Genomic DNA, 26,226 nt, shown 5'->3' with positions numbered 1-26,226 from the left:
TTCAAACATAACTGTTGTACTCATTTGTTTCCTTTAACACAGGAAATACAAACCTCACACAAATTAATTCCAATTTGGTTCTGTACATGTAGATTAACATGGTTCTTAAGTTCTTACTGAAGTTACTCCAAGTGAAAACTTTGTGTGGAAATTTGGCAAGTTCTTGGGTCAGTAACTTTATAAATTCTCTGGTAGTTTAAAACGCATGGCAGCACATTTTAAATATCTTTTGAAGATATCAGGATGATAAAAGCAGACCCAAAATTTTTAAGAATGCCTAAAAAACCTCCAACAGTAAAAATTGTCTAATAAGTAAACTCAACCCAATCTCCTGCTGTATAGTTTGTCAGCAAGCTCCAAATATATGTAATGTCTTTAATTCACCCACAGTTTATCTTCTCTTGTCCTTTAGCTATCCCAGACCACACCTTGTTCTTGTGCTAAAATCCCAAAGGACCACTCTCAGCATATATACTTATTTCAGCACACATACTTCCAACTAATATCATTTATTAAGTATTTCCTACATGTCCACCGTTAAGATGCATTTTAATCCTTTCAATAATTCAACAATTTCTTTTACTAATCACATTTGATACTTGAGGAAGCTAAGGCACAGAGAATGTTTGTAACTTACCTAGAGTTCTAATGGAAATGGTAAAGCCTTTATTCTATCCCAGGCACTGTGATTCACAGCTGTTACACTATGCTGACTCTGTTTTTTATAGGAACTCAGGTACAAAGACAAATTCAGGCCACATACAGCTGTGAATCCTGCCCTTGCTGATATTCCACTTCTACCTTCTAGACTGTAATGAAAATTCTACCTCTACTCTTACTCTGTGAAACAGCCCTTATTTATGCTCCTCATATGGAACATTCTTACTTTCTTTCAGGATATTAAAGAATGTGAGCTCTAGACTTTCTATCACGACCACAGGGGGACTTGGGGTTAGGACTCAAAACTAAGTTTTGATGCATTATTAAAGTCTTTATTGCTGACAAACTGGGTAATGGCTTGGGCTTGGGCATGAAGCAGTGTCCTGGGGACTCACTAAATCATTCAAAGGTTGCTGTAACATAGACTCCCAAAATAGCACAAACACATCTCAAAACTTCCAGGAGTGTGAGGTTCACAAAAAAGTCAAAATTTATCACATAGTAAATTAAAATGCTTTCCAATTCACATGTAAACATAAAATCCCATTTCAAAAACTTTCAATATCATTAGAAAAACCAGACGCTGTGTATTTTCCAAAATTTATTTACAGTTAATAAATTAAAAAGCAAAGTACAACCAGATTGTAAATCTTAACCATATGCACATCAAACTGCCCAAAAAAATTCAGTTCCATTACAAATAATTGCCTTCTAATGCACTTAGACATAACAGTCCATCAAGAAATATTTTACAAACACTGATAAAATATTACGAATATATGTCCATTAAAAAACACCATTTTAAAGGGTGCTGTGGCAACCCTTAAAACAACAAAAAACTTTTGAGTTCAAAATTGCTGTTTTTTGTATTCAATTATTTTTAATGTTTTTTTATTGAAGAGTTTTCAGACTTGCACATAGCAAATCAATAGGTGTCAGCCACCAACTTAAGTTACACTTGCCCAATAAGGTACTCAAACTTGGACAAAATACACACCCCAACAATGACACTTTGCACTATCAACAATGAAGCTTGCCCTCAACAATCATGACATTACTGGTTTCAGTAAGGAAAAATAACTTGCTGGTTGACAGGAAGAATAAAAAATGACATCAGGAATGTCAAAATGTTATTTGAGGTGCCAGTCACCACATTTAGGCACTCAAGAGTTAAAAATTAAATAAAAGCATAGCAACGTGATACTTCCTCCTAGCTTCCCCCCTCTATTTGTGCCATACGAAATATAAGAGAAGGTAAAAGAATTAATAAAGATCATACAATTTCTTACAAAAACTATATACAAGCTAAGCTACAGACTCACTTTAGAGGACAGTAAATGGATGCCTCACAGCAAAGGCCACCATACCAAATTCCTTTTCACTTTTTGCCCAAAAGCACCCATAAAATACTTTCACTTTCCTATTAATATGCTAATCAACTATATTAGTTGTTTCTTCACATTTTAGAAGTTGTAACATAGGTTTTGCTTAAGAAAACTTGGCAAAAAAAAAAATTTTTTTACATCTTTTGTACAAACTAAACATGGCATGAATTTTTAATAAACCAGATAAATAACATTTGAATTCAGGATTGGCAATTGGATCCAAACTGAAATCAGAAACAGCCCAGGTAATCCAAAGAAGCATTTATATGAGTTCAAGTGTACTAAAGTAACAAGGCATAAGGGGAAAAAAGTTAAGAATCTCAGTTACAATAAATGCATGGTGTCAGTGAATATGTTTCAGTTTTGTGTTGAGCAAAGTTATGTTCCCTAGCTAAGTCTAATTTCAAAATCCTCTGGGAAACTATCTAGATAAACTATGATGTTGAAATTACATTTTAATATTGCCATTGGATTTTCTAATTATTATAAAATTATATACAAAGTGAAGTGGTATAAATACAAATTTTTTTCCTCAGGTTCTAGTTAGCCTAAAAAGTTAATAATGCGGGGCAGGAGAAAGAGGTGAGGAGGAAACCCTATATAACTGAAATATAATTGGCAGTGGAAGCTAATAACCAAAAGAATATAGATTAGCTTCCTATCGCACAAATATAACACTCTCCACCTCCCAGTTATTCACTTTTATTTATTCGTGTGGCAGTGTTTGTAACAATGTATTATTGTTGAGTAGTGAATAAAAGAATATGGTGCTTTACTGGGAAACTGGTATAAAGTCATATATAAAATAATTTTTTAACAAAACAAAAACACTGAAATTAAAGTCACAAAGCTCCTACAATGGACTATTAACCTTGGAAAAAAATCATTTCAGAAAACTATGCCATTTAAATTCTAAGAACATAAGTCAAAATTGCAGCTCTCATTACTCTCCTAAGAAGCTATCAAGCAGAAATAAACCTTAATATTGAGTACTATATATGTCAAGTTCCAGCCCAGTACAGGTCGCTCCATGGCAGAATACCTAAATTTGAAATAATAGTGGTAAAAAAAAACAAAACACTACTTGACCCTTTAGATATTGTAGTAAAATCTGGCTGTGGCACCGCTGGCTAAAAACCATTAAGTCTTGCTGCCGTCAATGACCAAAGGCACTTGAATAATCAAGAATAACACACTGGGCCATATGGTATAAACACTATTATAAAAGTGTAAAAGGGTCAGAACTCTGTGTGGCTTGCCTGTTTGATTCCGGGGTCTTCAGTTATCAAAGACCCATAACTGCAAACATAAATTTAAATGGAAATAAGATAAAAAAGGAAACTGGTGGAGCAAAAAAGTCATCTAACACACTTATAAAAGTGGTGATATTAGTCTGGACATTTCTTGTTATCCAACGACCAAAAATAAAAAGGAAGAAAGAAGATACCTGTTTTGCCCAAAGTAACTTCAACTACTTATACCAAGAAATGCCCCCACCCCTCTAGACCATTTATGGTTCTGAGGATTCTGAGTATTCTGTTTATAATTTTAATCACAAAATTTACACACATTCACTTCGCCTATTGGACTCCCATTTTAAAGTAAATTATCCTTGAAATATTCCCGGATTTGTATGTTAAACCAGTACAAGGAGGCCAAATCATTTCAAACCGGATCCCATCCATCTCTTTAACCAACACCAGTTTTTTTATAATGCATTCATGTTTTTTAAATCACAAGTCATGTGGTTTCAATGCACTTTAATTTTTATTCAATTTTTAAAAGTTTAACAAGTCAACTTTTCCTAAACAAAACTTTGAGTTTCTACCATTTTCTTTAAAAGCTCAGTAAATATAAACTTTAAATTTCAATAGAAAATCTTTAGAAACACCTTAAAATAATTAAAAGTTGTATTTTGCATCTCTTTTGTTTGTAATCACTGAGCCCATGAAGTTCAAAGCCACACAAATCCTTGCACTATTAAAAGTCATAATAAGCTTGTGTCACTTAGAAAAATCCTTGGTCAAAGCATTGGAATCCAGTTCACATCAGGAAACGAGTGGGATTCAGAATACCCTGAGCACAAATTGGTGCAACACCACAAAACATATTCGCTCTATCGTCCAGAAAGAGTGGTGGCAGTCAAAAAGGAAAAAAAAATAAAAAGGTAGTGGGGGTGGGGGTATAAAAAGCAAGTGGATTCTGGCTTATTACACAAGCACGAAACCAAATTCCTTTGGAAAAATGACTTCTTCGGAGGGCTTCCAGACCAGTGAGGTAGAGTCCAAAAGGGAGAAAACGGATCTGCTCCTACAGTCCTGGAGACGTCTCAATCTGGGGTTAGGAAAGGACCTCTCCTGCGGGTCTAGCGGTCTCCTCCCTCTGCAGACCCGGTTCCGAGAGGCAGCAGAGGGCACACCTGCCCCGGGGTCCCAAGACCGCGGTGCCGCATCCAGGGGCGCAGGGCCGGGAACACTATCCGGTGACTTCTTCGCCCGTAAAGTGCACTAGGGGACGGAGTCCTGGCCGGATCTGTAAACACTTGACTGACACTAGTTCATCATTCCAGGCGGAAGCTCCGTCCGAGGGTCCGGGGCTGCGCCTCACGCCCGAGGCACCGGGAAGCGGCGGAGCCTCACCACGGGTTCCAGGTTCACTCGCAGGACTTGGCGCGCCCGGCGCCGCACCGCCGCCAGGCTGCGCTCGCCCCACACGTCGCCGCCGACGCGGATGGTGGGAAAGGTGGTTAGCGTCGGGGTGGCAGCCCTCCAGATCTCCTCTAGGGTGCGGCCCCCGAAGCAGGGGCCGAGGGCCACGGGCGCCGCTGCGCAGCTCTCCCCGGGGGCCGGCGGCGGGGGCGGCGGGGGCGGCGGCGGCGGCTGCTTCCTGCGGGCGGCAGCCGCCCGGGCTCCGCGGCGCCTCCTCCTGGCCGCTGAGCGCCGGGCCGGCCTGCGCGTCTGGCTGCGGGCGGCGGGGGGCCCCGGGGGGTCGGGGACCAGGGCCCGGCAAGAGGAGTAGCCGTAGACGTCCTTGCTGCGCAGAATGTGCGGGGAGAACTGGTGCTTGAGGCTGCAGAGGAAGCTCCAGAGCTCCGCGTCCGAGCTCATGAACTCCGTGCTGCGCGGCATGAACAGCTTGAAGGCTTCGCCCAGCGCCTTGGTGGTGTCGGCCAGCGACAGCTGCGACCGCGAGTACACCACCTTCTCCTCCTGCGCCTCCAGCCCGGCCCCATCTTCTGCCCTAAAGCCGCCGCCCCGGAAGGCCGAGGCCGGGGCCGCCGGGGGCCGCCGCCTCTTCACGTTGCGCCGCATCTGAGGCCGCTCGGGGCTGCCCGCGCTCGCCGGGTCCCGCCGCCGCCGCCGCCGCTTCCTCCCGCGTCCGGCTCCGCGGCGGCGGCCGCTGAAGGCGCCTACCGCCCGGCGCGTCTGTCGCTACTTTTCTCGCCTCCACCGCCGCCGCCCCTCCCCCTCTGAGGGCGGAGGACGCGGGTGAAGATCCTGCCGCCCGGTACAAGATGGCGGCCGGCGCCTACCCCTGGGCTTTGTCATTGGACGGCGCCTCGCCTCCTGGTTTCTCTTTCTTCTCCTCTCCCGCTTCCTTTCACCCTCTGCCTTTCTTTAAATGTGCCCGCCTCAGGCCCCTCCCATCGCAGCCTCGACTCCACCCATTGGGTGCTCTCAGAAGAGGGGCGGGGACTGATGGGGTAGAGGCCAGTTCCTGGAAAATGGTGCTGGGGTGGGTGATGGTAGTGGCCCTTGAGCCGGAGTCAACTGTTGGGTGGGTATCGGGCAGGGTGCCACGTCTAGAGGACGGGGTGGACATCAGCTCCACCTCGGCGGAGTCTCGGAATGAGTGGGTATCCATCTGTAGGTTGAGCCGGGAGATCTACCAGTCTGCTCTTGCTTGTATCACAACAAGAAAATTTAGGTTTGAATCAAGAGGGAGTAGGCCTTTCACAATTCCCCTCCAAATCCTCAAAGGCCTCTTTTGGCAACTTCATTCAGCTCTCCCCTCCTTGGCCCCAGTCCGTTTCAAGCACCCACTGGTAATCCAGTCACGCAGGTAATAGGGGTGGCATCAGTGCGATTGTCTTCTGGACAGTGGAACCATCTTCATACTTAAGATATTCCTATAAAACTATTTGCTCAAGTTGATCAAAGATCAGCAAAGCCACTCTGCTTAAAGAAAATACCTTTTTTAAAAAAATACATAGTTCTTTCTGAGTGCACTTCATTTTTCACTTAGTTTTAATATGTCCCTTTGCATCATCATGTCTATCATTTAGAAAGGATGCAGCATCACAGACAATCAAAGAAGTTCCTTTGAAAATAACACATTACCTATTGTATTTGAAAGGAAGGAATTAAGAATGCTTAGAGTAGCGGACATTCTTTAGTCGTCTTTTTTCATCCTCAGTACTTAGCTCAGTGCCTGTCAGATAGTGGGCACTCTATGTTTGTTGAGTGAATGGATGAAATATTATTTGAAGTGAGAAAGATATATTGAAATTGCTTAGAACAGGACAATTTTATAATTTACATTTATATTGTAATTTTCTCTTTAACTCTGAAATTTTTAAGCTTAAAAAAATCTAATAGAATTTTGAGGTAGGCATGCAAATTTCACCCTTCAGTGAGCATCTCATTTTGCAGTAAAGAGCTGATAAAGCACAGAAGTTTTATGATTTGCATATGGTTGCTAATGGTTCCTTCAAATATTTTAGCTAAAAGATGCCTACTTCAATCTCTTTATTTCACAGATGAGGAAATTTGGACCCAGGGAGGTTCAGTAACACACCTTGCTGATAGCAGGATTGGGACTGTAGTTTAGGTTTTTGGATTCATAATCTGATGACCTATTTATATTTCACTGAGGATTTTTCCAGCTGTGCTGTCAGGACTCTAAAAGGTTCAACAGATTAGGACCCAGAGAAGAGTCCCAGCATCGCTCTCAACCTAACCCTCATAAAAATATAAATAATAAATATAAATAAATAAATAAATAAATAAATAAATAAAAAATATAAATGGTTCAACAGAAAATAAAAACATTCAACAGAAAATTATGCATATATGGAGTAACCAAGGGTCAGAGCTGTACCTGTATTTCTGCTTCCACGTGACCCAGAATTATTCTTATGTGTTTTATATTGGATTTACAGATAACATTTTATTTGAACCAGATTATATTTTGTTGGTTTAGTTTCAATAACAAAAGCAAAAATTTCTACAAGGAAATCAGTTCTCTACCTACCAAAATCGTAGGTAGAGAAAATCAATTTCCTAGAAAAGCACACCCTGATCTCAGAACAAGGTTAGGGAGCAATTACCAGCTTCCTAAATTCTTACATAAAAATGAGATCATAGCAATTCTTTACATCACAATTAGTTCTTGGTGATTCTGGGAACACACAGTAATATAAAATTTGAATAATTTTCATTGGAACCCCCCTGCAGGTTGACATAGAAAGTCTCACATATTAAGCCAGTGAATCATTAGGGGGACTTCATAATGGAAGAAAGGGGTAAAAATAAGGATCTGTGTACTCCTGGTTTCTCATACTGTTATCCTCTCCCTTCCATGTTAATTGTATTATAAGTACTTAAGGGTCTTTTGCCACATAAACATATACCAGGAATCTACACAAACCTACAGAATTGATTTCAATTAAGAAGATAAATCTTTTTCAACACAATTTTCAAAAAACGTAAGATCTCAACAAATGGCTGAGTATTTAATAGTTCATTTTTATAATACATACTCATTTAATTTACTTGAAACCAAAAAATATTTTTATGAAATATTTTTAGGAATTAATATCATGTAAAGTGCTTAAATTATTATATACTTTTAAATTTGCTATTGTTTGATCTATTTCTCTGTTCTTTATATTTCTTATCTTTACATTTTTTCTTAACCTCTACCTTTGCTTGCCTCACATAGTCTTAAAAATGGCTATTTATATATTCTCCAAAGTAAAATTTACACAGAAAGATGATATATTTCTTCTCATTTTGGGGACTTTCCTGAGACACTATAAAGTTTATGGAAGTTGACAAATTAATTTTTTCTTCTTGAGGAATAATAGTTTAAATCCTCAATTTATTCCTTTACTTCTCAAGGGAAATGATGCTTTCTATATCTGATAAGTGATGAATAATAAGAATAAATGGAAAAAATCTAGCTCTTTATATTTCTGAATTTATGTAAAAATGAATCCAAACAGAATAAAGTGGTTGGAGAAAGTAAAAATAAAATATATCTCTTAGCTACCCAGAACCTTGAAGATCCCACTTCTATAAAATAATTTGATTCTTGGAAAGTGGCCAAAAATAAAAAGTATATGTGAGTGATTATGAGCATCAGCTCTGGAATTAAATAGTCTTGGAATTAAATAGATCTTTACAACAAATATCCTTGAGCATGTTTTTTTACCTCTGCCTCAGTTTTCTTATCTGTGGAATGGGCATAACTTCTGCAAAAGATTGTTTTAAGGATTGTATGAGGGAGCATAGGTAAAACATTTATCACAGTAAGCATCCAATAAAAAATAATTATTCTTATTTGTCTTATCTAATTATGAGGATTTTACTTTAGCCAACATATTTCAAACCCTGTAGTACAGTGTGAGATTTTAAAAAGTGATTGATTGATGAGGAGAAAATAAAAATGTTTAACACACCAGAAGACAGGAAAAAAATAAAGAAAAACATAGAACAGACAGAAACAGAATAAATCTACCAACATAACATTGTATACTAATGCTTACTGATGAATGATTGATCAGATCAGAAATTTCCCAAATGGACCTGGTCGGGCGTGGCTCAGTGGTTGAGCATCGGCCTAAGATCCAGGAGATCGAGGTTTGATTCCCAGTCAGGGCACATGCCCAGGTTGCAGGCTCAATCCCCAGTTGGGGACATGCAGGAGGCAGCCAATCAATGACTATCTCATCACTAATGTTTCTACCTCTCTCTCTCCCTCTTTCTTCCTCTCTCTGAAATTGATAAAGATATATTAAAAAAAAAAAAAAAAAAATTCCCAAATGGGAAATGGTACAAGTAATTGACCAGACTTGAAATTAGCCAGGCCTGAATTAACCAGAATTTTTGTTCCTCAGGTTTATTTAAGAGATTTTCCTTAAGTTTAATCAAAATCTATTTCCATTTTATATTTTACCCATTGTCTGTCTTCTAGAACTTTATAAAATCCGTCTTAAAAACCAAGTTTTAGATTGTCAAATCTTCAAAGTAAGCAACTTCATACTGTTGACTCAAATTTAAAGCCAAATAAAAACCATAAATTTTTTCCCATATGAAGTTCTCCAAAATTATATATGCCTTGCACTATACTATACTTGGAAGACTTTACATTTATCCTTATTAAATTTCATTTTTTTAGTTTCAGTCCAACATCCTTACCTATAGTGATACTTTTAAATCTGGATTCTGTCATGTCTGATTTTTATTAATCCTTTCAGTAAATTAAGCAAGCATCCTTCTGCCTTAAACCGTCATCAATGGCACAACCAATTAGCACAGACTCAATGACAAAGACCTATGTCACTCTACTGGAAATTTGTACATGCTGATGCACATGCACTTTTTGGATATGGTTGGTCCATTAGCCTCAAGCCTATCTTATATTTTTATATTATTATCATCCAGCTCACACTTTCTTATCCAGGGAGATATTATTAAAACCTTTGTCACATTTTTGTTGAAATCAAAATATACTGTTGACCTGACTGGGCGACTCAGTTGGTTGGAGTGTTGTCCCATACACCAAAATTCTGCTGGTTCAATTCCTTATGAGGGCACATATCTAGGTTGCAGGTTTGATCCCCAGTTGGGGCAAGTATGGGATGTAACTGATCAATGTTTCTCTCTCTCTCCCCCCCTCTCTCTCTCACTCTCTCCCCCCCTCTCCTCTCTCCTCTCTCTTTCTCTCTCTCTCCCCCTTCCTCCCCTCCTTCTCTCTAGACATACCCTTCAGTGAGGATTAAAAATATATACTGTCTACTGAATCTGGTTTCCTTATCAAAAATGAAATGAAGCCATCACATAATTTAATTTTTTATAAGTTTACACTGTTTGATCTCAATTGTAGGCCCCACTTGTCCTATCCTTCTCCTTAATAATTTTGGAGCTCAGCTGCAATTACATGTAAAAGTAATTAACCAGTTTGAGACTATCAGTATCAGATTAGAAGAATATTAATATATATGCCTAGTCTGAAACAAAATTTTCTGCCAAACTTCACCACAATATATTCCTAGAATGTCCATTCAATCATTTAAGTAATTTATTAACAGAGTACTATATACCAAGCTGAGTGAGGGAAATAAGCAGTGAGCAGAACTATATCAGGAACCTGCCACATGACACTTATAGACTTATATTATTAGTGTTTGATTTCTGCTGTAACAAATTACCACAGACTTGGTGGCTTAAAGCAACACAAATGTAGTTTTATAATTCTAGAGGTCTGTAGCTTGACATTGGACTTACGAGGCTAAAATCAAGTTGTTAGCAGGGCTATGTTCTTTTCTGAAGGTTCTGGGGGTGAATCTATTTCCTTGCCTTTTACAGCTTCTAGAAGCCACTGACTTTCCTTATCTTATGAAGTCATCATCTTCAAAGGCTGAATGTTAGATTCCTCTGACCATTTTTCAATAGTCACATATTCTTCTGACCCTTCTACTTCTTTCTTGAATCTTAAAGGACCCTTGTGATTATATTTGGCCCACCAGGATAATCTCCATATTATTTTTAATTGAATATATTGGAACGCCATTGGTTAATAAAATTCTATAGGCTTCAGGTACAAAATTCTACAGTACATCATCTGTATTTTGTTTTGTGTGTTTACCATCCTAACTCAAGTCTCCTTCCATCACCATCTATGCCCCTCTTTACCCTCTTTTAAAGTCAACTGATTGGCAACCTTAAGTCCATCTGCAAACTTAATTTCTCTTTTCCCTGTTACCTAACATTCTTGCATGTTCCAGAGATTGGAACATGAACATCTTTGTAGGATCATTATTCTGCCTACAGAATTATAGGTTTAACCAGTAATAACGCAGATTTAACATATACTGAACATTCACATTCTGTGGCAGGCCCCATGCTAACCAATTCACATGGATCACTTCATCTAATCTTCACAACAGTCCCATGAGGCAAATACTATTCTATATGCCCCATTCTACAGATTTGTAACGAGACTAACTGGAAATGTTTTCCCCAAATTGTGGCCAGAAAAACATTTCCACTATCTCAACCCTTTCCCACTTTTTGTATAGTAACTAGACTGTAGCTCAATGACTCCTCCTTTCTGTACAGAAAAAGATCAGGGATCCCGTCTCCCAAGCCATTTTCCAGCTTTTATTGCATTGCCCCCACCAATGATTCTTCTAACAAATCAGACAGTAAGATGTATCTTATATGGTAGTAAATTTTTATATAAAATGCATTTATTGTGAAAACAATATTACAGTAACATTGATTTAAAATTTTTAAATAAAATATTCACTTTGTAATATCAATATTCAAATATCTATTTTCATGTTTCCTTAGTTTTGTTCAATTTTGTATTGTCATGCAGGTTTTTTTCACTTAATATATAAACGTTTTTCCATATTTTTACACAATCTTAATACATAATACTTCCAGTTCTTCATCATAATATAGTATTTCTTTCATTGAGATATTCAAATATAGTATTTGTGGAATAATTAGGAGATAAGGGCATTGTTTTCAGTTTTTCAGGATTATAGAAAATATTTTAGACTTCTTAAGATATATATTGCCATATTGATTTTGAAAAAGATCATACTAAGTTACAATACTTCCAGCAATATATGGATATGTGCTTCACCCCAAACTTTCTAGCATTAGGTGTTTTATATATTTTGAGCATTTTACCTGCATTTAATTATTATTATTTTAATTTTTCTTCTATTCCCAGGGAGAATGAACATTTTATTTTATATTTCTTAACTTATATTGTTAATTGTCCCTTCATGATCTCTCACAATGAATTGTTTATTGTGGTCTCTTGGTAATAAACATTTAAAAGAAAATATTGGTTTAGTATATAATTGAAATATTAACTTTTTATTACATATCATTGTATATATATTATAAAAGTTAATAAAATTTCCACTGAAATTCAGAATTTCAATCTATAGAGGTGTTATTTTCTTTAAGGTTTCTTATTATTGCACTTATATAGGCATATACCTTGCTTTAAATGATAGGTTTTTGTGTAGGTTGTGAACAACTAATTTCCTATGCTGTGGCTTTTACCATTTTCAGCATTTTGATCTGTGATTTAGATAAGGTAACCATTGTTGGGCTTATCAAACTTATGAATCCTATGGACTATAAGAGATAACTAACACCACCTTTTGAACTACCTAAAACAATGAACCAATTCTAAAAAATGTAATTCCATAGAAATAAGTATAAAGTCTAAACCTGGGGTCCAACAACTGAACTGTAGAATTATTAAAGAACTATATCTTTTTATATGTAAAAAGATATTGAAATTTACTCAAAATAAAATAAATGCAAATTAAAACTATACAGAGATATCATTTCTCACCTATCAGATTGACAATAATTCAAAGCCTTGGTTGCACACTCTGTTGCAAGATTCTGAGGAAACAAGCATGATCATACAATGCCCATGGGAATGCAAAATGATACAGCCCCTGGTGAAGGAAACTAGGCAATATATAACAATAATAATTATGTATTTACCCAGGAAAACCACTTCTAGGAAATTACCTTGAAAGTAAACTGCCACAAATATAAAAGAATTCATGTACAATGCTCTTCATTACAATATTTTAAATATGTTTTTATTGATTTTAGAGAGAGAGGAAAGGAGAGGGGGGAAAGAAACATTGATGTGAGAAACATCGATGGGCAGCCTCCTGCATGCCCCCTACTGGGGATCAAGCCCACAACCCAGGCATGTGCTCCAACCTGGAATCAAACCAGTGACTCTTTTGTGCACTGGACGATGCTCAATCAATTGAGCCATACCAGCCAAGGCTTCATTATAATATTATTTGTAATAGTAACATAATGGAACAATCCAAATAGCCACCAATAAATCAAATTGTAGTACAGCTACATGATGGAGTACCATGAAGTACAGTAAAAAAAAAATATGAAAAATTTTATAAACTGACATGGAGTGACTTCCAGGATATATTATGAAGTAAAAAAATAATGTGCTTATGGTACATTACCATATAAAAAATAATGGAACTTAAGAATATGTATATATGTTTGCTTATTTTTTAAAAAGAAAAAGAAGACAGGAAAAATAAAACAGACACTAATGAAAACACCAGCTTATGGAGATGGTGGGAACAGAGTGGAAAAAAGGAATGAGAGGGGCACGTCCTTGAATATACCTCTTTATATTGTTCTGACTTTTGAACCAAGTAAAAATAATTCATTTAAAAATGTAATAAAAAGACTTTTAAAGGCAGTCCCTTAAACTGAATGTAAAAAGAAGCAAATGAATCTCTGTATCAAATTATTATCAAAATCTCTTTGCAGTTCCTTTTGACCTTAGAATATGTCTCACTAAGAACTGTGTTCAGATGAATCTCAGTGGGAAAGTGGAGGTGGGGGAGTGAGTGGGGAGAAATTAATCAAAGAACTTACATGCATATATGCATAACCCATGGACACAGATAATAGTGTGGTGAAGGCCTGGGAGGGGGCAGATTCGGGAGATAGGGGATCAGTGGGGGGGGGAAAGAGGGATATCTGTAATACTTTCAACAATAAAGATAAATTAAAACATTAAAAATAAAAATACATTTTAAAAAGAATTATGTTCTAAGTTACTTGAATTACTCTGTTCTGTACTAAACAGAGTACCCAGATTGCTCATCCTTGGTCTCCTTATATTCCAAAGAAAAAGAGGATTGCAAAAAATCTAAACTCTAGTTCATAAATTTATGATAATAATATTAGAATTATAATTCTAAAGTTCTTTTTCATACTTTGTAGAGTAAAGCAAAAAAGTAAATATGCTAATGCTATTAGGAAGCAAGATTTTCAGTGTGGTCATGTAGAATGTTCTTGTTCTTGGTCCTAGAAAATGCCTATTGAAAGTTTTCCAATGAAATTTCATGATGTATGCAACCTTCTTTTAAATGATTCAGGAGAAAAAAAGCATGTGAAAAACATAAAGCAAAGGGAGCAAAATATGAACAATTGATGAATCTAGCTGAACGATGAACAGCGATCATTATTATATTCTGATTTTTTTTCAATTATTCTAAGTTCAAAATTTTTCAAGATAAAAATTTTACAATAGTAATATATCTTATTTGGCATTTTAGAAAACATAATTTTTGCTATTTAACTCTAATCAGAATACATTATTTGTATCAGTAAAAATAAGCTGGATTTTGCTTCAGTAAGAAGCAGCATCAAAATATCAAGGGCTTAGGAAATCAAAGGTTTATTTCTTGCTCAAGCTATCTACCCATCACAGTCAACACAGAGAGTCCGTGCAAGAAGAGAAAGAGAGCTATGGAGAATTTCTCACAAATAATGAGATGCTTACCTGGAAATGACACATGCAACTCATTAATCATATGATCTAACTGACCCCTAAAGAGAGTCAGAGATCGGGAAATATTTGATAAGCAGTATTAACAATTATCACTTGTTCATATGTTTTATGCCATGGTAAAATTGACAGATGTGTGAAGTTAACATAGTGTAGTGGTTAAGAGCACAGATTCTGCAGTCAGATTACCAGTTACAGATCAATTACTTACCAACTAATCTTGGGCAAGTTTCTTAATTTCTCTGTGCCTCAGTTTCATCTGGGGTAAAAATTCAATCTAATAATAGTAACTGAGGAAATATTTGGTGATTTAATATAGTTAAAGCATATAAAACAATGGCCGGTATGTTACTATCAACAGCCTTATTTTCTAGTATGAAACTCAATATAATGCATTAAAGAAATTTCTCAGTGCCCCTCCCCAAATCAAATGGTACAAAGATATACAGTGAAAAGTAAGTTTGTCTCTCACATCTGAGCCTCATCAACCAGTTTTTTACCCCAGACACAATTGTTAACAGCTGTGGCATTTATGAATTTATTGCCTTTTCAGCCCCAAATCCCCGCTTCATTTCTCTGCTTGTGATAATGAAACAAATTTCCTTTGTCAACTGACATGATGTTAAACCTTGCCAGTAGAGTATGCTGGAGGGACTCTGGAGAAAAAATGGGCTTCTCTTCCTGGTTCTGGTTGGCTTTCTGTTCTTGCTCCTGCGGTGCTGGTTGGGTGCGTGGGAGAGCCAATGATGGAGCTCACTCCAGCAAGTTCCATGGATGCCCCAGATGGCTTTCCCAGGGCCAGCTCAGCAACACTCCTGTAAGCAGCTTCCTGGCAGCTTTCCAATGACTCCAATCTGCGGACCAGCCAGCTTCCCATTAAGTTCAACAGCACTCTCCATGAGCAGTTTCCCAGTGAATGTCATTAGCACCCCCAGCAAGTGATTTTTTTCCACTAGCCACAGACTCCCAGTTCCCTGTGGAGAAATTTCCAGCTTGTCAGCTCTTATCTGTGATTTCCAACCTGTTAGTTGTGGACCAGTTGAAGTAACCCAGCAAAATATTACATCATTCAGGGGAGTGCCCCCTCACCAAGGAGGTGTGGGTCCAGCCTCCAGGAGCTCTGTCTTCTGAGTTCATGCCTTCCTTGGGTACTCTTTCTTACCCTTAGGGTAATCCCACTTAGTAATTATTCTTTAGATTAAAACTTCACTATGCATATTATTCTGTAATTTCTGTCTCCTAAATGGACCCTGACAGATAAAAACAGCTACTTGTCATAATCTTCTGGAAACAGTTTATACTTCTATGGCATGTGTGTATATAACTAGTTACACAACTAGTAATATTCTGTACAGTGTTTTTTTTAACTCAGAAATAAATGCATATTACACACATAGATTTATTTCATTGTAAACAGTTGCATAGTATTCCATATTATATAGACATACCATACTTTATTTAACCAGTTTCCTATTAATGGGGAATTAAATTATTTCCAGCCTTATCTCTCTACAAACACTATAACAGTATTCTTCTTTTTTGTTTTAGCATTTTTTAATTGGGGTGACACTTACTAACAAAATTATATAGGTCTCAGGTGCACAATTCCACAACACATCATCTGTACACTGTATGGTGTGTTCACCTCCCCAAGTCAAGTCCTTCCATCATCATTTATCCCCTCTATACCTCCTCCACCTCCCCCCACCCTCTTTTCCCCCTGCAATTACCACACTGTTGTCCATATCCATACGTTTTTCTCTTCTTTTTTGCTCAATCCCCACATCCCCCTCAACCCCTCCAAAAAAACTATATCTTTTTGTACTTGACTGATTGATTGATTGATTGATTGATTGATTGATTTTAGAGAGAGCAGAGAGAGAGAGAGAATGAGAGAGAGAGGGGAGAGAGAGAGAGAGAGAGAGAGAGAGAGAGAAAGAAATATCAATTTGTCATTCCACTTATTTATACATTCACTGGTTGATTCTTGTATGTGCCCTGACCAGGGATCTAACCCACAACCTTGGCATATCAGAATGATGCTCTAACCAACTCAGTTATCCACCAGGGCAAAAACTATATTTTAATAGCAGCCCAAATTTAAAGGACCAAGGGAGTTTAGTTGGCAGCAAACTTAGTATCAGTTCATGGTAGGCATCTACTGACCAAGAACTTATGTGACCCTATAACTGTATTAGTAACCACTCTGTTCTGCATTCCTTAGACCATTCCTGGAATATTGTGCATAGTTCTGGGAATACTGAACTATGGTTGAACCATGGTATTAGTACACTGAAGCCTATTGCCCAGGGGAATGATCAGGAAGATGAAATGACTCAATACTAACTCATAGAAACAATGAATAGTTAGATGGCTTGGAATATTTTGCCTGGAGAATAGAAATCTCATGAAAGATGCTATTAATGACTTGCAAACATTTTAATATTTGCATGTTCTCTGAAGTTGTAAACAAAGAAGCAACTAGCCATGGAGCCATTTTATACTTAGAAAAATAAAACACGCCCCCACTGGACAGATAAGTTAAATGCCCTTCTTCTCTGGGCAAACTTAAGATAGCCACACTCCTCCGTGTTGTCTGTGTCTGCTTTTCCACTGCAGTGGTAGAACTGAGTAGAGGAAACAAGGATGTGTGGCCTTCATTGCCTAACATATTTACTGGCTGGCTCTTTACAGTAAAAGTTTATCAGGTCCTGCTCTATAATGCTTTTTAATATTCTTCTGTTCACAAATACCAGAATTTGGTGTGGCAATTAAGGATTTAAAGGGTGAGTGCTCATTTTTAAGAAACAGATTTTAGAAAAAATAAACTTTTTAAAACTTCCATTATTATACTGTTTTGTTGCCCTTCAACCATACATCACTGTTAGAGTATGTATGTGTTAGAACACTTCCATTTGTGAATGACCAAAGCTTATTTGGTTTAGATTAAGCAGGAAGAGGATACTGGAAGAGTGACTCTGTATCCTGAGACTACAGTGGAGGAGTTGCTGCTGAGCCTCAGGAAAAAAGCAGAAGCAGGGCTGAGCCTTGTAAAGAACCCAAAAGTCCTTGATCTCCATTTCCCATCTTTGCTCTCTCTGTTCACTCAGTTTCTTTTATTTCACTTTTAATGAATACTTAATCAAAAGGTAAATATATTTAGATTTAAAACTCATTGTTATAAATGAAACAAAAAAATAGCAGTCCCTGCCCTACCGTTCTTCACTCCTCAATTTTCATGTCCCAGAAGCAACCAACTCTTCTGGCATTTCTTCTGTCCGTGTTTTTAAATAACACACTCATACTGTTATTTCTTGATTCTTCAGTTTTAAATATTACTTATGTATTTCTTACTATGGAAGATGAAGATTCTCCTTTGCTCTACCTCCTAATATATTTATATAACATATTTTTGCTAAATCTGTTTTTGCCAATTACATTGCTAAAGCCATGTAAATAAAGCAAACTTTCTAACAGTTAAAGACTTCCAAAAATATCTTGTAAGGTTAGCGAATGCTTAGAAACTTCAAATATCTGAAAGGCATATGTTTTTTACCTTTATATCTCCAGTACTTTCTACAATGCTAGTATATGTCAGGTAATTTTTAAATGGGAATGTATATTGTGAAAGAATCTGGAATTTATTATTTCCCAAGAAAGCATCAAAGTAGTGATCACAGAGGAAAAAATCCAAATTTTGTTAGATTTCCTGACTTATTTAGTAATTTAATATTGTTGCTATTTTAGATTACAGAAAGTAGCAGATGGGAGGAAGAGCACCACAATTTTTCCAGGGCTTCAGGCTTCCCAAATGCATCCTGAGCTCCTGAAAATGTGGATTTAGCACATTCGTTTCACAAGGATTGTGATGAAAACTAATTTAGATTCAAGGTATTTTTACTTCTATCTATTGAGATGTCATAGATATCTATACAAATGCACAAATTTTTTGTTTTAACAGAGGCTGCTAATGTTCAGACAAAACTTGGAGCAGAACAAGAAGTGGGATTCTTTGTAGAACCAGATAAAATTTTATGTAAATAGCAGGCATTCCAGAGTCAAGCCAGAGCCTTTATTTAACTTTCAAGGATATTACCTTCACCTCCAAAATTACCACCTTTATGATAATTATTACTGGGATTTTATGTTATAATTTATTTCACTTTGTAGTGATGACTTTCATTCTCCTGAAACTATATTTATTTTAATCTGTTCATTTCTTTCAGTATAAAACAGGGAAGGAGGAGAGGGTGCTATCTTTTATTCAGCACAGTGCCAGCCTCTGAGTAGGATACTTTACCACATTAAAGTAATATACCATGAAAACCAAAAATAAAAATCAGGAAACTCTCTTAACTTTGAGTTATCAGATTGGTCTTCAACGAAAGGGCATAGGATCTCCAGATAAGATTTTTTACAAGACCAATTCCTACTTTGAAAAAGGACTATAGCCCTGGTCAAGGGTTGCAAATCCATGGAAATGCTTCATTTGAACTTACACTGAATTTTAATAACCATAAAATTTTTAAAGAATTACAGACCTCTGGGTGTTCTGAAAAACTGTTACTTCTGTCATCACTGAGTCCTCATACAACATGGCCACAGGGCTGAAGCTGAGCAGGTTTTATAATTTGTGTGTGCTCAGTAACACATTTGAATTTGAAACCTCAAGGTTATCAAATCAAAGATAGTGGCTTTAATACTGGTGGTGTTATCTGGCCCAAATTACTGTTTATCAAGTTTTGAGTAGCTGCAGGGAATTTAAGTTACATTTTGGTGCTCTGAGGAACAAGATATATAGTCAAAGACACTAATAGAGAATACTTTTACATTCTGCACTGGATACAGCTGTCGTGATACTGTCTAGCAATTCACTTTTTTTCATTCTATTTTGTTGAAACTAGTCTTCTGTTTTTATTTAGTTCACAAAATTTTTGGACTATATTTATAAGGCAAAAGTTCCTATGGGCTATCAATTCCATTAAAAAGATAAGACAGACTGAATGAAGAAAATATTGTTTTGATAGGCTATCAATGAAGGATATATTAAGTAAATGATTAATGTTTTAAAAACTATTACCATATTACAGGATTAAAACCACAAGGCACCATTTTTCTAAATTCCTAAGGATCTTTCTAAATCCCTCAAGATACCCAGGCCTCTTCTAGTCAAGATGGTGGAATAGGTAAATACGATACTTGCCTCCTCCCATGACCATTTCAAACAAACAACTAAACTACAGAACAACCATCATGGAGAACCACCTGAGATCTAGCTGAACAGAAGTCCTATAACTAAGGATTTACAGAAGAAGCCACCTCTATACTGGTAGGAGGGGTGGAGACTGGTACAGGACAGTCCCATACTCACATGTGGAAATTGCAAATTGGGAAGGATAGCCCTAGCTGGTGTAGCTCAGTTGGCTGAGCATTTTCCCATGCACCAAAAGGTCCCAGTTCGATTCGGAGTCAGGGCATATGCCCAGATTATGGGTTTGGTCCCTGGTCGGGGTGCATGCAGGAGGCAGCTAATCAAAGTTTCTCTCTCACATTGATGTTTTTCTCTTTCGCCCTCCCTCTCCCTTCCTCTTTCTCTCTCTAAAATCAATAAAAGCACATTTTTTAAAAAAATTGGAAGGATCCCAGCCAGACATTGCTCAGCAGTTGAGCAACGAGGATCCAGGAGATTGTGGTTCGAGTTCCAATCAGGGCACATACCCGTGTTGCAGGCTCAATCTCCAGTTGGGGGTGTGCAAGAGACAGCCAATCAATGATGACTCTCTCATCATTGATGTTTCTATCTCCCTCTCTCCCTTCCTCTCTCTGAAATCAATAAAGATATATATATATTTTAAATTGGGAAGGCTGCAGAGGTCTCCCCTGAAGAAGGAGGGGTCCCAGACCTACACTAGTCCCCCCAGTCAAGGGTTCCAGTGCTAGAAAGAGAAGTCCTCATAACTTCTGGCTGTGAAACAAGTACAAGTTGTGGCAGAGTGAGACAGAGAGCTGCTGGACTTCCAGACTTCTCTTCAAAAGGTCTGCACATGGATTCACTCCCTCTGAGCTCCAAGGCTGGGGCAGCAGCTTGAATGAAATCAGAGACATATAAAGGAGGAACATAATTGTCTGGATTTAAGGTGAAGCCTGGAGGAGCAACTTTCTCCCAGACAAAAGTGGTAGCAGAGGCCATTGTTCCTTTGCCCAGCCTCCCATTGTAGGGCATCATATCTGAGTCTTCATCAAATGGGCTAACACTGTTCACTCTGCCCTAGTGATTCCTTGAGGCTCTGCTCTACCCAACTGCAGGCCTACCCAAGCCACTTTCAGTGGTGTTTCCATACAAATGGCCAGTCTCAATTCAAGCTGAAGACCTCCCTAAAATTTCACAGAGGTTCACAAGCCCGTACAAGAAGCATCTGGCCTTGGCATGCCCTGTACCTATTCCTAATCAGCCCCATCTCCAGCACTAGTGGCAGCTGGCCTCAGTTCACAGCTTAGCCTCTCCCAGACACCTCCAAGCCCAGGATAAGTGGCAACCGTGTCCAGATAGATCACTTTGTAGCTCATAACAGATTGCCATAGGCAAGTCACTGGCAGCAGCTGACTTTGACCTGCACCTCCCAAGAGGCCCCAGAACCAACATACCTGGTTGTCAGCTTCAGATAACACCAGAGTAACACCCAACCACCTTGACAAATTACATACCCAAAGGACAGATTCAATAGGCACCAGAGCCCTGCTGAAGCAAATCCTGTTACATAAGATCAACCCTCACAAAACAGCTCCTCCACTGTAGTCATGTTCAGTCTTTACAACCAATCAGCCTGAGGGTCAATCCCTCCAAACAGCAATCAAGGCTCAACAACAGGAGGGCACACACAACCCACATAAGGGACACACCTGGAGCACCCAGCTCAGAAACCAAGGAGACTGCGCCACAGAGCCCTACAGAATACCTACCACATAAGGCTACCAAGACCAGGAGATATAACAGCTCTACCTAATACATAGAAACAAACACAGGGAAGCAGATAAAATGGGGAGACAAAGAAATATGTCCCAAGTAAAAGAACATAAGAAATCTCCAGAAAAAGAACTAAATGAAACAAAGGCAAACAATTTACCTGATACAGAGTTCAAAACAATAGTTATAAGCATGCTCAAGAAATATAGTGAGAACTTCAACAGTATAAAAAAGGATATAGAAACCATAAAAAAGCAGTCAGAAATTAAAACTACAATAACTGAAATGAAGATTTCAATAGAGGGAGTCAACAGTAGATGAGGTAAAGCAGAGGGCTGAATCTATAATTTGGAAGATAGGGTCAGAACAGCAAAAAGAAAAAAAATTCAAAACATTGAGGACAGTTTAAGGGGCCTCTGGGACAGCATCAGTCTTACCAACATTCACATCATAGGTGTAATGGAATGAGAAGAGAGAGAGCAAGGTTTAAAAATCTGTTTGAAAAAATAATGACTGAAAACTTCCCTAACCTGGTGAAGGAAATAGACATACAAGCCCAGAGAGCAGAGGGAGTTCCAAATAAGATAAATCCAAAGAGGCCTGCTCCAAAATACCTCATAATTAAAATGCCAAAATTTAAAGACAGAGAGAATAGGAAAAGCAGCAAGAGAAAAGCAATTACTTACAAGGGAGCTCTCATAAGACTGTCAGCTAATTTCTCAACAGAAACTTTGCAAGCCAGAAGGGATTGACGATACAAAATATTCAAGGTGATGAAAAACAAGGACCTACAACCAAGATTAATCTACCAAGCAAAGGTATCATTTTGAATAAAAGGAGAGATACAGAGCTTCCCAGACAAGGAAAAGCTAAAGGAGTTCATCGCCACCAAACCAAAATTATAAGAAATATTAAAGGTACTTCTTGAAGAGGAAGAAGAAGGAAGAGGAGGAGGAGGAAGAGCAGAAGGAGAAGAGTTCAAGAATATGAATAATAAAATGACAATAACTACATATCTATCAACAATTACTTTGAATGCAAATTAATTAAATGCTCCAATAAAAAAACATATGGTGGCTGAACAAATAATAAAGCAAGGCCTTATATGTGCTGCATACAAGAGACCCACTTCAGATAGAAAGACACACATGGACTGAAAGTAAAGAGATGGAAAAAAGACTTTTTATGAAAATGGAAACAAACAAAAAAATAGCTGGGGTAGCAATATTTACATCAGACAAAATAGACTTTAAAACAAAAGCTATAACGAAAGACAAAGAAGGACCCAGCAACCCCACTTCTGCATATTTATCCAAAGAAACCAAAACATTAATTCAAAAAGACATATGCATCCAAATGTTCATTGCAGCATTATTTACAATAGCCAAGATATGGAAGCAACCTGTCAATAGATGATTGGGTAAAGAAGTGGAGCATATATACAATGAAATACGACTCAGCCATAAAAACGAATGAAATCTTGCCAACTGCTACAACATGGATGGAACTGAGGGGTATTGTGCTGAGTGAAATAAGTCAGAGAAAAACAAATGTGATGTGATTTTATTTAAATGTGGACTCTAAAGAAAAACAAAACAAACAAACAAACAGAAACAAACTCGTAGATACAGAGAACATTTTGACAATTGCCAGATGGGAGGGGTGTTGGGAATGCATGAAAAAGGTGAAGGAATTAAGAAGCACAAATTGTAGTTACAAAATAGTCAGAAGCATGGAAAGTACAGCATAGGGAATATAGTCAATAAAATTGTAATAACTATGGATAGTGTAAGATGGGTACTAGATTTATCAGGATGATCACTTAGTAAGTATACTGTACTGTTAAGTATGTTGTAAAAAAATTCCATACTATATGTTTTCATTTTTATAAAACTGTAGACAAAGCAAATTGACCTCTAGTGACAGGAAGCAAATGGGTATGTTTGGGGATGGCGGGTGGGGTGGGAGGGAGGAAGAAGTGGGAATGATTACAAAGGAACACTAGGAATCTTTTGAAGGTGATGGATACATTCATTATCTTAACTGTGGTAATGGTTGCATATATGTATACATATATCAAAATTTATCAAATTGTATACTTTAAATGTGTGCAATTTATTGTATGTCAATTATACCTCAGTAAAGATATTTAAAATAAAATTAAAAATTTTTAAAGACACCCAGGCCTGATTTTGAAAACCAGAAACTCTATATAGTGTGCAGATGCTTTCAGTCCCAGCCTGAGGCCTGGATGTCTATGGTGAACAGTCTGAACACTAATGAGTAGAGGTTGTTCTTTAATATATTTTAAATGATAAAGAGAAAATTAAGGATTAGTACCTACTCGAAATAGGTAGAATTATAGTAAAAGAAAAACTTTCTTATCTTGTTTTATGTATTTTTTTTATTAAACTTATTGGGTGACATTGGTTAATAAGATTATATAGGTTTCAAGTGCACATTTCTATGATACATCATCTGTACATTGCATTGTGTGACCACCATCCAAAGTCAAATCATCTTTCATCTATATATTTGGCCCCCTTTCCCCTTTACTACTTCCCATGACCCCCTTTCCCATTAGTAACCATCATATAGTTGTCTGTGCTTATGAGTTTTTGTTTGTTTTTCTTGTTTGTTCATTTGTCACTTTCAGTTTTATATCCTACATATAAGTGCAATCATATGGTTCTTAACTTTTTCTATCTGACTTATTTTGCTTAGCATGATTTTCTCAAGATCCATCCATATTGTCCCAAAAGACAGACAGTATTTCATCTTTTCGTATGGCTGAGTAGTATTTCATTGTATATATGTACCACACCTTCTTTATCCAATCACCTACAAATAGACACTTTAATTGTTTCCATGTCTTGGCCACCATGAATAATGCTGCAATGAACATAGGGGTCCATATATAAATATTTTCAAATATTTTAGATAGAAACCCAGAAGAGGGGTTGCTGGGTCATATGGTAACTCTATTTTTTTAAATGTATTTATTTATTTTAATTTAAAACATTTAATGTTGACAATGTTGACATTATTGCAGGTGTCTCCCTTTTTCCCCCCTTTGCCTACCTCCACCCACCCCCACCTTCCCTCCCTTAGCCTTCACCACACTATTGCCTATGTCCACGAGATAGGCATGTATGTTCTTTAGCTAATCAGTTCATTTTCTCAAGCCAGTCAGCCCCACCCTTTAACTCTATCCTTAATTTTTTTTTTGATATGCTTTTACTGATTTTATGTTTATTTTTAATTTAATTTAATTTAATTTTTATTTTTTGTTAATCCTCACTCAAGGATATTTTATCAATTGATTTTTAGAGAAAGTGGAAGACAGGGAGGGGAAAAGAGAGAGAAAAAGAGAGGAGAGAGAGAAACATCAATCAGTTGCCTCTTGTACATGCCCCAATCGGGAATCGAGCCTGCAACCTAGGTATGTGCCCTGACCAGGAATCAAACCAGTAACCTTTTGGTGTATGGGACAAAGCTCCAACAAACTGAGCCACCCAGGCAGGGTTATTCTTAATTTTTTGAGGAGCCTTCATACTGTTTTCCATAGTAGCTCTACCAGTTTACATTCCCACCAGCAGTGAATGCGGTTTCCTTTTTCTCCACAACCTCTCCAACGCTTGTTATTACTTTGTTGATAATAGGCATTCTAACATGTGTGAGATGGTATCTCATTGTACTTTTGATTTGCATTTTCATAATAGCTAGTAAAGTTGAAAATCTTTTCATGTAACTATTGGCCATTTGTATGTCTCCTTGGGAGAAGTGTCTGTTCAGGTTCTCTGCCCATTTTTTAACTGGATTGTTTATTTGGTGTTGAGTTGTTTTTAAAAAAAATATATTTTGGATATTAACCCCTTGCCTGAGATGTTGTTTGCAAATATCTTCTCCCATTGTTTGGTTTCCTTTTTGTTTTGTTGGCAGTTTCTTTTGCTGTGCAGAAACTTTTTAGTTTGATATGGTCACATGCATTTGTTTTTGCCTTTACTTCCTCTGCTTTTGGAGTCAAATTTATAAAACCTTCTCTAACACCAAAGTTCATAAATTTAGTTCCTATGTTTTCTTTTATGAAATCTATTGTTTCAGATTTTTAAAAAAATATGTCCTTATTGATTTCAGAGAGAGGGAGGGAGAGAGAGAGAGACTGAAACCAATGATGAGGGAGTCATTGATCGGCTGCCTCCTGCATGGCCCCCACTGGAGATTGAGCCTGCAACCCAAGCATGTGCCCTGACCAGGAATCGAATCATGATCTCCAAGCTCATAGGCCAATGCTCAACCGTTGAGCCACACTGACCAGGCTCTTCTTTTTTTTTCAACCCTCACCCCAGGGCATGCTTAGAGAGAGGAAGAGGGAGAGCGAGAGAAGAAAGGGGAGAGAGAAACATCGATGTGAGAGAGAAAATTGATGTGAGAGTGAAATATCAATTAATTGCCTTAAGTTCATGCTCCGACCAAGGTTGGAACTCTCAACCCTGACCAGGAATTGAATCAGCAACCTTTTGATGTACAAAATGACACTGAAGCAACTGAGCTAGGCTGTTTCAGGTCTTATACTTAGGTCTTTGATCCATTTTGAGTTAGTTTTTATAT

The 26,226-nt window shown here is 37.5% G+C and overlaps 1 protein-coding gene and 1 pseudogene across 2 annotated transcripts in view; one reads left to right on the top strand and one right to left on the bottom strand.

Moving 5' to 3' along the window:
* Positions 1 to 1,248: 1,248 nt before the first annotated feature.
* Positions 1,249 to 5,649, bottom strand: CCDC71L (coiled-coil domain containing 71 like). Its single transcript, XM_081147362.1, has one exon. The coding sequence runs from the start codon at positions 5,354 to 5,356 to the stop codon at positions 4,649 to 4,651; it is 708 nt and encodes a 235-aa protein (XP_081003488.1). The 5' UTR covers positions 5,357 to 5,649; the 3' UTR covers positions 1,249 to 4,648.
* The window catches only part of LOC308561598, a 54,594-nt pseudogene continuing 33,927 nt past the window's right edge, over positions 5,560 to 26,226 (top strand). The window contains exon 1 of the transcript in view: positions 5,560 to 5,972. The product of the transcript in view is annotated as an uncharacterized misc_RNA (transcript). The remainder of the gene's footprint in view (positions 5,973 to 26,226) is intronic.

This window comes from Miniopterus schreibersii, assembly GCF_964146895.1.
Source record: "Miniopterus schreibersii genome assembly, chromosome: 9".
In the NCBI taxonomy this organism is placed as follows: Eukaryota; Metazoa; Chordata; class Mammalia; order Chiroptera; family Miniopteridae; genus Miniopterus; species Miniopterus schreibersii.
The sequence above is the reverse complement of the archived record's forward strand: the minus strand, read 5'-3'. Positions and strand labels throughout refer to the sequence as shown.

Bases quoted from the DNA above. Each gene is read 5' to 3' on its own strand.
- CCDC71L (XM_081147362.1), bottom strand. From the start codon at position 5,356: ATGCGGCGCAACGTGAAGAGGCGGCGGCCCCCGGCGGCCCCGGCCTCG.